General features: G+C 34.2%; 2 protein-coding genes across 5 annotated transcripts in view; both read left to right on the top strand.

Annotated features, from left to right (window-relative positions):
• LOC111634594 overlaps positions 1-6,748 on the top strand; it is a 44,517-nt gene extending 37,769 nt beyond the window's left edge. For all 4 annotated transcript variants that reach the window (XM_023379414.1, XM_023379413.1, XM_023379412.1 and 1 more), the window contains exons 13-15: positions 1,834-1,857; positions 2,196-2,303; positions 2,387-6,748. In XM_023379414.1, coding sequence (XP_023235182.1) covers positions 1,834-1,857; positions 2,196-2,303; positions 2,387-4,777 — 2,523 coding nt within the window. In that variant the 3' untranslated portion in view covers positions 4,778-6,748. The remainder of the gene's footprint in view (positions 1-1,833; positions 1,858-2,195; positions 2,304-2,386) is intronic.
• Positions 6,749-12,446: 5,698 nt separating this feature from the next.
• Positions 12,447-16,133, top strand: LOC111634589 (EH domain-containing protein 3-like). The gene is made up of 2 exons (XM_023379407.1): positions 12,447-13,485; positions 15,166-16,133. Exons 1-2 carry the CDS (start codon positions 12,571-12,573, stop codon positions 15,877-15,879), a joined length of 1,629 nt encoding a protein of 542 aa, XP_023235175.1. The 5' UTR covers positions 12,447-12,570; the 3' UTR covers positions 15,880-16,133.
• The last annotated feature ends 1,033 nt before the right edge of the window (positions 16,134-17,166 follow it).

Raw genomic sequence — 17,166 nt, 5'->3', positions numbered from 1 at the left:
AGCATATACTACCAGACCGCATGGATACGTTCTCTTCTCTCCTCACGTGGTTCTCCTTTTGCTTGCTTTTCCAAGAATGAACAAAGAAGAAAAGTCTTCCTACACTGCCTTGTTGGTTGGTGCCCATTTCGGCCCAAAACTAGCCAGAAAGTGCATATAGATCGGAAGAGTTAAACAAGGAAAAATAGTGCGGGTTATTTACGTAGATGAAGAAATTACAGATAACATAGACTATTAGCGAATAAAGCATATATATACATGGTGAGATACACCACAATTTATGCATAATAAGTCTCCTCCACTCCATAAAGACTGTCAGTGAACTAAATAATTGATTCACTAGTGATCTTATTCTAGTGTGAGGAGAGCCAGTTACACTACATTCACATGTGGATGTTGAGGAAGAAAAATAAAGTATTTTTCTCACCAATGTAATGTGTGATGGGTATGGCAAGTTGGCTCATTTTTGCTTGCAGCATAGATTGTAGTTGGAGATCTGGAGATGAGATGATGTGGCTTGAAAAACATTTTATCCAAACAAATTTCTTGCTATTAAAACTCAAAAAAATAATTCTTGAAAAATTTTATGTTCTACTTATAATGGACTCATTTGTATTATAATAAATTTTACAAAGAAAAACACAATGTTAAAATAAATGAAAGCATTCAGATTCATTTGAGATTAAACTTTTTTTTTTTTTAAGACCAAATATCCCTTCATCAGAACTCAAAGTTGGCAACTGAAGTGTAACAAAGCACTCTGATGATCTAGTTACAAATTTGTAAGCTCTGATGAGAGAATGTTTATTTCCAAATAAATTTGAATGCCTTTATTTATTTTAGCATTGTGTTTATGTTCTTATTTAATATGAAGTCATGTAATTTGTTTAAATAGATTTTACACTTGACTAAAATTGTAATGCTTCAATTAGTTTTATAAATCAAAATATTTTCCTTCTCATTCATCACAAACTACTTATCTATAATACTTTTAGAATTACTATTTTTATGCAGTTTTATCTACTTATCGAATTCCTTAACAGTTCTCTTCAATTATTAAAAGAAGGTGATCATTTCCAGAGTGTTCCTTTAAACTCAAACTCAGTATCAGTTATATCAGGGGTGGCCAAAACGTGGCGCATTGGACGACTACAAGTGGCGCTTCAGTCGGTTCCGAGCAACATTGCCAGATTTGGCTTCATTGCAATTATGAATATTACATAGGAAATTAATTTTTTACAGTGTATCTTGGCAAGTGTATTTCTTACACAATTCGGTGCAATCGACCTGTTGACCTTTTTGTTTTTTTTTTTTTTTTGCTTGTACGATACACAATGCATTCGTGTTCATGTACACCACTGATGTCATATAGAACTATTTTATACGGGTAGCTACACTACAACCGCATTTTTTATAGCTTGTTCTGTGGCAAATCTGAATTTTCGTCTTATAAATTGAATACCTAATTAAGAGGTGGCCGAAATTTTTCTCCGCCCCGGGCTGCTAACACTCACGGTACGCCACTGCGCATGTGAACTCATCTATCAAAAAATTGGCGCATGGTATGCAAAAGGTTGGCCACCCCTGAGTTATATGATCAACCAGAAATAAACATTATTAACAGAAATATTTTAATTACTGTAACAATCACTGGAATCTGAATCTTAGTGATTATAATGTTTAATAATTATCACACACCACTTGGGAAACATAAAATAAAATACATCTTGTATGAATATTTTTGGATAAAACATACAAAAACATCTATGAATTAATCATTATTATAATGATTTAATTAAATATACATATTTTAATTATGATTTTTTTTTTCAGGGGAATTTGTTAACGCCCAAAACAGTAAGTATCATGTAATTTTGTGACTTAATATAGTTTTTACTTCTCATAAAAGCAATGTTATATTAAACATACTCTCATGTAGGAAAGATTATTTTTTTAATATACTATATATATAAAATTTGTTATATATACATAAAAGTAAATAAAATATATGTGCATATATTTGGCATGAAGGTAATTCTAATTTTTGTTAAATTCTGATAAATAATTATGAATCAATATTTTTGTGTATGCGAATATATCATAATAATCTTAATTTTTTTTTTCCTGTTTTATAAGATTTAATATAATACTTAGCAGCTTTTATAATAACATTATGAATTATTTCCTATTTCCAGTCACCTGCTGTTAACCGGAAAGAGAGACAACAGGATATTTTGGAACAGGATAGTACGGCTGATGATCAGAATAGTGACAATGGAGAAAAATATTCCGAAACCAAGAATGTAAGTAAAAATTCTAACTGATGTTTAATATAATAATAATAATTCCGTTATGCTAAACTTATATCTGTATATTTTATGAAAAGGATACAAAACAAACACCGAAAAATTTGGATAATAACAAACTGGCAAGGAATGGTAATCATTTATTGTCGGTTGACGATAAAAATCCACAAAATTCTGAGAGGAATGGCAGAAAAGATCATTCTAGACATAATTGGAAAGCATGGAATAGTTTTCCAGGTGAAACAACAGATACTGAACCTGAAGATTGCTTAGAAAGAATTGATTTATATCATTTACTACAGTACCGTCCATCAACTCAATCAATTAGCGAATCGAAGATCCTAGAAAGAAGTGACGATCAGTCTGGTGAATATGTAACGTTTTTCTTTGCCAATTCTCATGCTCGTAGAACGGAAGAATCTAATTTAGATTTAACAGACGAAAGCTATGTTTCTGGAGAATTTGATATACAAGATATTGAAGAAATGCAGCATCAAAATTCTGTAAATAATCTAGCTGTATCAAAATCTGTTGACACACTCTCTATGTGTGTCATTCCTGATAAGGAAAATTTAAAATCAGAAATAAACAAAAATAAATCAGACAGCTTGAAAAGCATTGAAAACATTCAAGAAAAAACTATTTTGCAAAGGAAACATGGCAATGGAGAGAATGAAACACCTACAAAATTATGGAAAAATAACGCAGCTATTCGCAGAGTTCAGTCTTTTACAGGAATGGCAAAAGCAAAAGTTGCATCTCTTCAACACACATTATCATTTCGTCAGAGTGCATCTGTAGGAAATACACCAAGAAAATCAATTGCGGAACTTCCTCCAAAGAAACCAAACAGTTTACATTTGCCATTCCATTCCCAAAGACTTCCGTCTCTTGAAGATTTAAGTCCGATCACACCAGAATCGTGGTTAAAACTTCAGCACGAACATCTTGCCAAAAGCTGTGCGAAATGTGGTTCACTTCCTAGAAGTTTCCAGCTTAATCAAGAAAGTAGTACTTATTCAAAAGAATCATTTATGCCAAATTCTCTTCCTAATTCACCCGATACTAATCAGAAGCCAAAGTTGAGAATTGGCATTAAAACCCAATATAGTGAACAGCGACCGCATACCATAGCCTCGGATAAACCTCAAAATGTCGAAATGAATGACGAATTTGAAAATTATATCAATCCGCCTTCGTCCGAAAGAAGTTTTTCTATAACTGGTGACGAAGAACAAGATACTACTGGATGTACAAATACACCTGCATTAAGTATGGAAAATGTTCATTCCATCCATCCCGAACATAAAATCTACCATCAAGCAGCATCTAAATACATTGCTCTTAAAAATGTATTCTGTAATGTGAGTTCTAAGCTTGCAGGATTAAAAGCTACCATAGCACCTCATCTCTTATCAGATTATACAGATTCGTGTTCAAACATATCAATTAGTAGCGACTGTAGTATACGGCACGATGGTTTTGATAAATCAAGTAGCCAAAGTAGCATTAGAATTGAAAAAGATTTGAGTCCTAAAGTTTTAACTACAAAATTAGTACAGTCAGTGGCAAAAGCATACACATCAGTAATTAAGCAGCATTTAAAGAAGCACGATGGCAACAAAAAACTCGTAAATCCATCTGTTTACTTTACCCCTCCAAAATTGCCACTTCCATTCTATAAACAGGGTAGTTCTGCCATCGGTGCTCGCATGGCTTGTCCATTAGAAAGTGAATATAGTGTTCCAAAGAACTGTACACCAGTACAGCAAACAAAGTATACAAAAGATGCAGATCTTAGACCCGACAGCTTATTCTCCGAATCGTCTAGCGAAGGAGATAAAACTTTAACTCGTGAAAATGCATCACTCGCAGCGAGCGGCTTTAAATTGCTAGACGACGACCACGAAGACACTCCGTCGGAAACCAGCGACACGTCTATCGACAGTTATTACGAACGGACGTTCGATGCCATCGAAAGTGTATTTACGGATGAAATTTTTAGAGATTCTGCAATTTACAGTGACCCAGAAGATGCAGATTTTTCTAACGGAGAATCTTCCCTAAACAGCGATTCTTTCTCGAGAAAAGAGTCACGCCAAACAACCACAAATATGAATCGTAACAACACTTCCGATTCGTCCCTGGAACTTCTGTGTAAAAGACCTGTTAACAAAGCTATTATCGAAAGACTTCAAATACTGGAAGCAAATGCAAAATTTCGTAAGAATAACTTATTTGGATTTTCGGAAGATTCTAAAAGCAACAGAAGTAGAAATGCCGATGCCGAAAACTGTCACAACTGTTTGCAGGACTGCGAAAGCGAAACGAGTTCGGAACATTCTGCTTCTACGGTTTTGACGGTCACGCCGTCTTCGCCCGTCAACAACGCGATTAAAACTCAGACGAGGGCCAAAGGATGGGTAAAGCACGTAGTCGACAAATTCCAAAGCGAAAGCTACTCGGGATAATTTATAAAGAAGTGCCTTGCACTACAAAACACACACAATTAAGTGCCAAAGTATCCATCTACATGGAACTTTATGACTAAAGTAAGCAATGTTAACTACTAAAGTGTTTTATACACAGTATTGCCTTCAGTTTGTACTGTTGCAAGTTACTACATTCTTGTTAAATAACATTGTCTTAACAGTATTTGATAGAACATATTTTTATATATCAAAATTTGTAAAATTTTTCTTTTGCAATGATAAACACACAAATAATTTACAGTTTTACATGGTCAGTTTGACATTAGAAGTGGTGTTGAGTGCCTTAAGTTATTTTTATACGAGTATTATTATTATTGTTGTTGTTGTTATGATTGTCAATATTGTCAAATGATTTTGCAAAATTCAAATCAATGTATTAAGGACCAACTTTCTTTTTGTGTAAAATATTTACAGAATTCTAACATAAATTAATATAATTGAGCGTTAGATGAGTTTTTAATATATATTTATTGTAAAAATATATGATTACTTGTTTATAGAACCGTTTAACATCCTCACATATCAAACAAAGCAGGTTTTATGAGAAATTGCAATATTTTACCAAACTTTTTCATTAACACAAATTTCATTCTCAGTCCAAAAATCATAATTTTTTGACAAAATGGCAACATATCAGACTCTTGCAAGATTTTTGTGATCAAAATTTATGAGATAACTTATAAATAAAAGTTTTTTTGTTATTTATAATAAGCAAAAATTAACAAACTTGCAGCAGTACATTGTTTTAGTGCCAATTCTCATTTGTAAATGAATGATTGGTTCTAATATTTGAATTTTAATATATATATATATATAACTTGTTATTCCATTTATGTAATAATTATATATACTTTGTAAAGGAACGGTACGAGTTCCGCGTTGACGTTGTAATATAAATTTTTCTCGTAGCGCCGTATTTAAATATTAATTAATTGTAAAAAGTAGCGAATCTTTAAATAATTTGCTTTTCTTTTTGTTCTAAAATTGATATTCGGAAATCAAAATGTTTTAAAAGTTATAACCGTCAAATTTTTTTTATTAAGATAAAAGAATATTAAAATATCAAGTTTTTGGATTAACAAAAAATAAAGATGCCAGCGTGCACCAAATTCGAGAGAATAGAGTATGTCTAGTCAATACTTGTATTCGATGCCAACCGTACTAAATGAGAAAAGAGCACGTGTCAAACATTGCTTCTATCTTTCTTTCGTTCTTTAAAATAATCAAAGCGAACTTTGCGAAATGTCAGAGTGCCGGAAGCTATTCGCATCGTAATTGCCATTTCCCTTAATTGGATCGTTTTAATTGGGACCAATATTAATTTCTTATCTTTACACAGTAGTGGTTTTAGGTAAGGCACTAGGCAAATGTGGGCTTGCCGGGCCCTTTTTTGTGTAGATTTTTATTACGTAAAATACAGGATATTATGTAGCGTAGTGTAGGATCTAGATGGAATGTGGGCGGACACTCGGAAGTCACTAAAAGCCAAAGCCTAGGTTGCCTACGCCTAAAGCCGCTACCATCTTTATACCATTTTGAATATCTTTATATCACTATGTTCACTTTTTTAAAAAAATATTTGCTTAAGAACTAAAACATCAATTTTTTTTGTAATTTTATATGCTACAATTGTTAAATTGTGATTTTTTTTATGTATATACATATGTATGTAGGTATTTATAAGTATACATACATACATATATTTCATTCCAATAGATAAGCATATTAGCAAAACTTTTTTTATATTCATGTTTATAGAAACACTGCCACAAAAGTTCAAAATACCCTCTTCTAATGGCAATACATGTATATTATTTTCTGTGCTTGTAATTAAATGTTTGTTTACTAAGTGCCAGTATTAATTCATGTAGTAAACGTGAAAAAACAAAATCTGCGTGGCTGGACTACAATGTAGCAACTTACAATGCAATAAATTTAGTATAGAAACTATTTTTGTGTAATATTTTTTGGTAAAATTACAAAGGGAGTCGCTGCCGAAGATTGTCACAAAATGGCCTTTAAATGTTAATAATTTCTCGATTTTAAGAGTATTAATTTAAACAAAGCCGCTACCGTTTCATTGGGACGCTTCGAGCAACAGAGCGTAAAAAGTAAAATTATATTTATTTTTTACAGGAAGTTGAAAACGTCACAAATTATTACCGCTATTTTGTCGATTTCGCTCGTGGGCACTAAGAAGGCATTGTTTTTATCCAGCTTCCAATGGGTTCGGCCAGATCCATCAATGGTGAGGGGCGATGGGCTCCTGCCCGAAAAATTTCCGGAATTCTTCGATCCCGGGTCCTCCGGAGCAATAGGCTGCCTCCTTAACCATTCGGTCGTCTAACCGAATTTTTTCTACACATTATAATTATCAAATTATACGGACGTTTTCAATTTAAGATAAGCCGCATTTCTGCGTAATCGCTTAATTGCCCATTATTTTTAACTGGCACGTAATTTAACTGTACTTAATTGTAAATAGTTATTTTTAAAATGCTTCCGTAAACTTAATTTCCCATTAAAATTGATGATGATAACACTTCCGTCGGTAACGGGATCTGATGGAGAGGCAGATATATAGAGTACAAAAGGCGTCCGGACGTCGGCCGTGACAGTCGACTGTCTTTGACAAATACAGTGTGACGATTTATGAATTACAACTTCGTATATAAGATTTTATTATATTATATTCCAAAGAACTGTACACCAGTACAGCAAACAAAGTATACAAAAGATGCAGATCTTAGACCCGACAGCTTATTCTCCGAATCGTCTAGCGAAGGAGATAAAACTTTAACTCGTGAAAATGCATCACTCGCAGCGAGCGGCTTTAAATTGCTAGACGACGACCACGAAGACACTCCGTCGGAAACCAGCGACACGTCTATCGACAGTTATTACGAACGGACGTTCGATGCCATCGAAAGTGTATTTACGGATGAAATTTTTAGAGATTCTGCAATTTACAGTGACCCAGAAGATGCAGATTTTTCTAACGGAGAATCTTCCCTAAACAGCGATTCTTTCTCGAGAAAAGAGTCACGCCAAACAACCACAAATATGAATCGTAACAACACTTCCGATTCGTCCCTGGAACTTCTGTGTAAAAGACCTGTTAACAAAGCTATTATCGAAAGACTTCAAANACGCTGTTAACAGAACACACAACTGGAAGACACCTGGTGTAGACAGCATTCACAATTTCTGGTACAAAAAGTTTACATTCGCGCATTCGAGTACAGGTACCGGTACAGTACGTGTGTCGCCGGCTTTACTCGTGCATCAATGAGCTTAATGCTTTCAATTTGGCTCGTAACAAATACTAATTGCAAAAAATTGATTTAATAAATTATCTTAGATATCGATAAGCTTTGCTGGAATAATTTCTTTTGAACGGAAACCGTGTTGTAAGAAATCACTAAAAACTCCATTGAAATTAATTGTTTGTTTGCAGTATCTCGTTGCATTGCATAAGACATTATTTATTGTTTAAACATTTCGACGTATGGTGTCGCTCTCCGAATTGATAAAATTTTGAATATTNCGTGCCGGACTGTGATTAGCAAGGACTCGTACAAAATGGATTCATAAAGAACGAAACGTATCTACCGTGTTATAGGGGGGTCGACTGTACTGTATTATATAAGAAAACTTTCAAATTCGTATTATTATACGGTGAAACCCGCTAATGCGACTACTGAAGGAACCAGCTTAAAATGATCACCTTATTCAGGAGGTCACAACAGGTTTCACTGTACATTATTACCTCGGGAATCTGGCGGGTAGTCCGTCCGGATACGTCTCCGTCCCATTGTGGGCCTGGTCGAACTCGTAATGGGTTCGCTAAAAAGATCCTCTTAGTCCCCACAAGGCAAAAAGTATATTAATACGGCCTTTCCAATGGAAGGTCTATGCATTTCTACACCCCCATTCGGATAACTAGATACGATTAAGCCACGATAGAATATAAGGTTGGAGAACTCCCGTAAGAAGCGTGTCGATGGTATGGAAACAAAGAAAAGCAATGCGTTTTAATTTTGAGAGTTCGCCGACGTTAAATTCTATCGATAGTGATTAATTCAACGATTAATATATATATCGAGGATAACTGATTGAAATAATTGTGATTAAATATCCGTAACTATAATTAAAAACGTATTTAATTAATTGATTTCATTGAAATAAGAATATGATAACTTATTTCAACATTGGTGATAGATTAATATATTTCTATTGTGGTATTAATTTCATAATATCTAATTCTTCAAATGTAACACAATATCATAACAATCTACTTGAGTCATTGACAATGCTGAATACTAAAAAATATTACAATTTCAAGAAGTAGGAACAATTATAGAAATTTAATCTGTTTCTATATTTGTATCATTTTTTTAAACAAATTATACACTTCAAGGTATATAATTATATAATTTTCAATAAATACTTCGGCTGTAAAATGTGTTTTAAAATGTAACGTTTCGCTCTGTTTTAGTGAAGCGGCAGCCATTTTAAAATTTTTTCTTTGAATTATTTGAGATTTTAAAATATATTTAAAGATAATTTAAAACTTCTGTTATAACATTTCATTGTACAGTACTTTAATTTCATATTTTATAACCTTACAATTTTATCCAAATAATAAAAAAATAATAATCTGTGATCTCCTTTATCGTGAAATTTTTTGATAAGTCAATCAGATGGTATATCTGAACTAAATTAATTTATTATATAGAACTCCTTCGGTCACCATCTAAAATTTTGTAACCTTCAAAGTGACGTTTCCACTTCCCGGTCCGAGGATTTAGTGGTTGCATTTATGGGATGTAGTACATTTCTCTATTTCATTTTGTGCAGTCACATTAGGTGAGAAGTGTCTGATATCTTAGTCCGTGGATGTGACGATCCGGTAATTGTTAAATGGATATCTTCGTTTAGAACAGAACTATCCAACTTATCATAGCCCGCGGGCCATATTTTTTTCACCAAACATTTCGGGGGCCAAGAAGGTTGATAAACCACATGACATTTGCATAGTGCTACGGTTCAGTAAGCACTAATTGGTCAGCGAGTCCGATGTTGACGCTATAAAAAGGGCGACAGTTCGACACACCGCATATACGTCACTCTCGTCTAAGTTCGACTTAGGAATTTTTTTTGTTCAATAATAAATGTGAATTCTTCTTCCTGGAAAAAATAAGACATTCCCTGAAAATAAGACCTAGCGCATTTTTCAGAGCAAAAATTAATATAAGACACTGTCTTATTTTCGGGGAAACACGGTAGTAAAATAATTTTAATATTAATAATAATAATTTAGTAACATAAATTTATTCATAGTAAAATGTACTCGCGGGCCGTAAAAATTATTTGGCGGGCCGTATACGGCCCGCGGGCCGCCAGTTGGACAGCGCTGGTTTAGAATAATGTTATTTCTGTGCATGTTCAGTTCCTAAATGATGCGGATTGCTAGCGGGCTATTCAGAAGGTAAGCGTGTGTCAGGGAACAGAATACACAACTGGAAGACACCTGGTGTAGACAGCATTCACAATTTCTGGTACAAAAAGTTTACATTACTGCATCATGAACTAGCCAAACACCTAACACACATCATCATCAATCCACAAGACATGCCAAAATTTCTTACTCGGGGCATTACCTACGTGAAACCTAAAAACAACAATACCACAGACCCCACACAATACAGACCAATTACATGTCTTCCAACACTACAAATCATTGACATCCTGTATCGCAAACAAAATATACAAACGTGTCGAAGAACACGACATTCTTACGGAATAACAAACAAAAAGGTTGCCGTAGAAATCATAGATGGTGCAAAGAACAGTTACTCATAGATTCTACCGAATCTATGAACAGTTACTCATAGATTCGGTAGAATCTATGAGTAACTGTTCTTTGCACCCTTTTGGCACACAAACTTTTGGCATAGTTACTCGGTCATTCTACGGCAAGCACACAAACAACACAGTAACATACACATGGCATATATAGACTACAGAAAAGCATTCGACAGTGTTCCACACAGTTGGCTGCTACATATTCTACACATATACAAAATACATCCATCACTCATTGCATTCTTCGAAAACACTATGCAGCACTGGAGAACAACACTACATCTCAGGGTTAGTAACACTTCCATACAAACAAACCAAATATTTATTAGGCGAGGAATTTTTCAAGGAGATTCCTTGAGTCCTCTCTGGTTCTGCCTAGCTCTGAACCCATTATCCAACGTGTTAAACAACACGCAATATGGCTACAATATCAGATATGAAAAAACAACACAGTTTACACTGTCACATCTCATGTACATGGACGACATAAAACTTTATGCATCCATACAGAAACAACTTCAGCAGCTCCTACAAATGACACATTCATACACCAAGGACATACAAATGGAGTTTGGCTTACACAAATGCAAAACATTTCACATAGAAAAAGGAAATACCTCGGTTTTCGTTGGTTCTAATTCTACTATACATATATACAGTGGAATTTTGCTAATCCGGATCTGAATAATCAAGTACACGATCGTTTATGCCTTCCGTTTCCGTGAAAACGTTAGTTATGTCACACATCCTGTTTTCCCGTTCACTCGGATTTCATTTCTGTGTACAGTATTGAATTTCAGTGCTCTGTTTTATTTGTTTGCCTTCTCCAAAAAGAATCTGTACCGAAAGGCAGAGACGGATCGTGTCATTCGTTGTTTTTAGTCAGGGTCTAGGCCTACACACTCAGTAATCTGGCATTTCTCTGTAAGGAATAGCCAGATTAGCGAGAGTCTGTTGTATATATATATATTGTATTGCCCATTCCAATGATTCCCGAGAACATAAATGCTTCCTACAGCAATTTTTAAAAGATTTTAGAAGTTATTTGGTATAGCAATTACTTATAACCCCAAGATAGCGATATAAAAGCTTATTGTGCTTCGATCAGAAGGTTCGGATTCGATTTCTTATCGCAATGACTATTTTTCTTTAACCAGGTAAAAATGTTTGGAGGTTTGACCAAGTTATTCACATCCCTGGCCACGAAGCCGCCCCATTTGTGAGCCCGGTCGAGCCCGACGGGTAGGAACGGCCCTTTTAATGACCGTACAACGAAGAGTTAAAATACGGTAGAATTCTTTAATATCGTCGAAGTGAAGGGAAGAGATTAATGGAATAAAAAGATATATTTGTATTTTATAAATTTACTTCTATTCAATCTTATTCAATGATTATAGACAACTTTAAAATAAGGAAAGAAAGCTGCCCCCTGGCGAGACAACGAAAATATCCAATTTGAATTATAATAAAAACTAACATTTTATTTAATAAAGTATTACTCGTCTTAAATTGTTATAGAATTTTCTTAAATGCGGACAATTAATTCGTGCGTTTAGGAAATTATTTTAAAACTACTTTTAAAATCTTCAAATATTTCCCTATAGTTAGGGAATTATCTGAAATGTTAAACTATAAATGAAATTTATTTAATTAGAATTATATTACGTATAATTAAAATCAAGCAAATATTATTAAAATTAATAATAAGGATAGAAAATATTCTCTGATTTATTTTGGAAGAAAGCAATTTGAACAATTTAATGACCTCAGCACGATGGTATTGCTCGGTAGGTGTCGCGTGTGTATAAAACGTCATCTTCCGAATCGGTCACTTTAAATAAGGAATCCGAGGGTGAGTGGTAACTTTCGCGATTAGTTTATTTAGTTTTTCTACGTAAACGAAGATGTTTAGTTGGCTTAACAAAGACGATAGCCGTAAAAAACAACCGGAATTATATAACAGTGTGGTGGAGGGACTGAAAAAGATATACAAGTTAAAGATTCTGCCTTTAGAGGAACATTATTTCTTCCACGAGTTCCATTCTCCTCCATTAGACGATGCCGATTTCGATGCCAAACCCATGATCTTGCTGGTTGGACAATATTCTACGGGTAAAACGACATTTATAAGGTATTTATTAGAAAGAGATTTTCCTGGTATCAGAATAGGTCCAGAACCGACCACAGACAGATTCATAACAGTCATGCATGGAGATCAGGAAGGTGTTATTCCTGGTAATGCATTAGTTGTAGATCCAAAGAAACAGTTCAGACCGTTGGCTAAATTTGGTAATGCTTTCCTAAACCGTTTCCAGTGTTCGATGGTCAATTCCGACGTCCTGCGGAGCATAACGATAATCGACACTCCGGGGATACTGTCCGGAGAGAAGCAGCGCGTCGACAGGGGATACGACTTCACCGGCGTGCTCGAGTGGTTCGCCGAGAGGGTCGACCGGATAATTCTCCTCTTCGACGCCCACAAGCTGGACATATCCGACGAATTCAGGAGGAGCATAGAGGCGTTGCGGGGTCACGACGACAAAATCAGAATCGTTCTGAACAAGGCAGACATGGTCAACCACCAACAGCTGATGAGAGTTTACGGCGCCCTGATGTGGTCGTTGGGCAAGGTGCTGAACATGCCCGAGGTCGTCAGGGTCTACATCGGATCTTTCTGGGACCAGCCGTTGCAGTACGACATCAACCGCAAACTGTTCGAAGCTGAAGAACAGGACCTGTTTAACGACATACAGAATCTACCCAGGAATGCGGCGTTGAGGAAACTAAATGATCTGATAAAGAGAGCGAGATTGGCAAAGGTAAGGGTGTTTAATTCGTTTGACGGATAATTAGTACGTAAGCCGACGAAGCTTTTTTCTCTCTGCGTGTTATGCAATTACGGTGATTTTGCTTTTAAATAATACGATCAAATATTCAAAATGTCGTGACAAGAAAATTACGTTCTAAATATGAATAATATATATTTATATTATTCAGTTTTTAGGTTCTGAATGTAATTTTCTTTATATATATAAATGTTATTTATATGAAGTATAAATAGAGTGGATGACAATTCGTCGTCACCTATATTAATTGCAAAACATCTGAAAAACCTGTAGTTGCTTCATTTGTTTATGAAAACTAGTGAAGGTAACTTTTTGTAATACACCTACTTATATTTTAAAAGTAGAAAAATAAATAGCTAGGTTATTTCTCCTCTAAATGACAATTGCATACCGTTACCTTTTATATTTATTTTCCAATTGATTTTAAGTACACATAATAAATATTACTTAAAATCAATTGGAATTTGTTGCAATCAATTATTCAGAATTTTAAAGGAGATTCTCTAATAACATTGCATTCAGAAAATTGTTTATAAAATTATTAATGAGGTTAAGAAACATTAAAAAAAAAATGTAAAATTTTAACTACTCCACCCTTTGGCATTATATATNAGTTAGGCGCCATCTGTTCATTTCTTTTGTATGTCCGACGATCAAAAGACCGCTTGGGATCGAGTCTGTTTATAATTTGAAAGGTAATCTTGTCAGTTGTATATACAAAAGGTAAATTGTTTACAAAATGAGTCTTTGTTTATTATCTGATAAATGTATACTGTTTTGTCAATTGTTCACGATTGCAGATGCCTTTTGTGTAAAATCCAAGTCGAATTCACGTAAGCTAATAAATGTTCTCGTTAATCTTATCTCGTCTTTCGATTTGTTCACAGTTACAAGAAATCACCACATAGAGTCTCTCAAGTCTCCGTAGATATAACAAACACAGAAATAAATAACACAAAATAAATTGTAGCTATGTGTCGATTCCGCGCGACACATCTGAACATGTAAGCCGAACAATAGTGTGGGGGAGTAAGTAATCAAGAGTTGCGTGGCCCTCAAACAAAAGACGAATCGACGAGATTTGAAAATCGCGTAAGTCGGGGTAGCGTAAGTCGAGGTATTACTGTATTCAGTTCAACTATTTCATTCACAGTTAACATGAAATGTTAAATTATAACAAAAAGTGTACAATGAATTAAATTTATAGCGATAATTATTTGATAGAAAGTTCATGACATTTGAAAGAAGCAAAATTAATTAATTAATTAATTAAATTATTTTCACATTTTTAACTGATGGTTACTTTGTTTCTAATGACTAATTTCATTGTTTAATAATACAATAGATGACATTGATCAAGTGAAAGTAAAATCCATGCCTAAAAGAATTAAGGCTGTCATAAAAGCTCGTTTTAAAAAAAGTAAGTATTAATTAAATTATTTTCACTTGTTTAACTGATGGTTACTTTGTTTCTAATGACTAATTTCATTGTTTAATAATACAATAGATGACATTGATCAAGTGAAACTAATCATGTATTATGAATCAGAAATAATGTCTGTTTTGTTTTGGGTTATTGGAAAAAAAATGAATGCTAGAATGATATTTAACATGAATTTCAAGTATTGCTTATGTATGTGTTTATCATTCTAGGTACATGCCTATATTATCAGTGCATTGAAGAAAGAAATGCCTTCTGTGTTTGGTAAAGATAGCAAGAAGAAGGATCTTATCAGAAACTTGAACGACATATATTCGGAAATTCAGAGAGAGCATCAGTTTTCGAGGGGAGATTTTCCCGACATCAGAGAGATGCAACAGAAGTTACTACATCAAGACTTTCAAAAGTTCCATCCTCTGAAACCGAAGTTATTAGAAACGGTGGATCGCATGTTGGCCGAAGACATCTCGAGGATCATGGCAATGATACCGCACGAACAGAACGAATTGAAGGAAGCGGTTCTCGTCAAGGGCGGCGCCTTCGACGGCCTGGAAGAGAATCCCTTCGGTTACGGACGGGGAGAGGGAGCCGACGCCGGTTCCCTGGAGACGGAGTGGATAGTCGGTAAAGAACGTTACAAGTGGGACGAAATTTTCCAGACGCTGGGCCCGGTCGACGGAAAGGTGTCGGGCGCCAGCGCCAAGTCGGAAATGGTCAAGTCGAAACTGCCGAATTCCGTGCTGGGGAAAATCTGGAAATTGTCGGACATCGACAAAGACGGCATGTTAGATTCCGACGAATTCGCCTTGGCCATGCACCTAATCAACGTAAAACTTCAGGGTCACGATTTGCCTATGGAATTACCAGATCACCTTATCCCACCATCCAAAAAAGGTTTTTCTTTCGCTTCAAGAGATTCATTATAATTTATTATACTTTTTAGTAATTTCACATTATTGAAGCCAAAATTCAGTTTTATTTTTTTGAATTCTTTTCATTTTCATATGTATTATAATCATCCTTTCAAGTCTGTCAGATTACTACTATTTTTGCCTCATTCATTAAGCTTATAATGCTTTGTTTTAAGACCTCAAAACAGATTTATTAATAAATTAAATATAGTATATATATAAATATATATTTTTTTAAAGAATTACAGCATAAGAGTTTAAGAAACAATANATATATAAATATATATTTTTTTTAAGAATTACAGCATAAGAGTTTAAGAAACAATATCTATGAATTATTATAAACAGATCTTTTATTTTAAAATAGATAAGAGGTTTATTTGGATAGTTGTGTTGCGGATAGTTTGTTTTGTGTTCTAGGGCAATATTTAAAAAATACATCTCCCGCTGCCTTAATTAGACCAATTTTAATAAATAATTTATATATTCCAACATTTAAAAGTATATTTATAGTATTATGAGTTAGATCTGTAGTAAAATTTATTTTGTTTTTTCTACCAAATTTGTATTGCCAAAACATATTTATCTTTGCTCAATTTTGTTGTACAGCATGCCAGACTTTGTATGTAAAAAAATCAACCATAAAATTGAAAAATACATAATTATATATATATACAAGTACACTACATATATATTTAAATAAAAATAAAATGTGTTCTATTTTAAATGTTTTATTTGTGAATGTATTATGACCCGTAGGACACTTACTCAACAAATCAACCATCTGTTAAAATTTGTTCATCTGTTATTTTCTTGTAAAAACCGATAAAGAAAAATGCGGACAGACAGATAAAAAAAAAAAACACCACTCTAACTTATTTTTTGTTTAGCAACACATGCCAAGAATAGATACCAGACGTTTATCTGGAGTTAGATAACAACGGAGTAATTACAGTAACGTTACGAATTATATACGTTTCGTGTGCCTTACGTACAGTACATTAATGTATTCTTTTCGTACACAACGGTAAACATTTAATTACAAATTACTCCACCGAGTTCACAAATAACGAAGCATTTTGCGTATCACACGACTGCTGTAGTGTACACGTATTGCCGCTAGTAACCATGGTTTAACTAAATTATAAAATGGGGTTTTCGTACACGCGCCGTTGCCGGTGTAGGCTACGTTTTAATTTCATATCACGTACTCGGTTACAAAACTAGTAAACACGATTTAACTGTAAATTATAATAACGGATCGTTTACGTACAATATGACTGGCGTGTGTTTTAATTACGC

The sequence above is a fragment of the Centruroides sculpturatus genome, unplaced genomic scaffold (genome assembly GCF_000671375.1).
Source record: "Centruroides sculpturatus isolate CEXI.00-Female unplaced genomic scaffold, Cexi_2.0 scaffold825, whole genome shotgun sequence".
Lineage (NCBI taxonomy): Eukaryota > Metazoa > Arthropoda > Arachnida > Scorpiones > Buthidae > Centruroides > Centruroides sculpturatus.
Note: the sequence above shows the minus strand (reverse complement) of the source record. Positions and strands in the feature narration are given on the sequence as shown.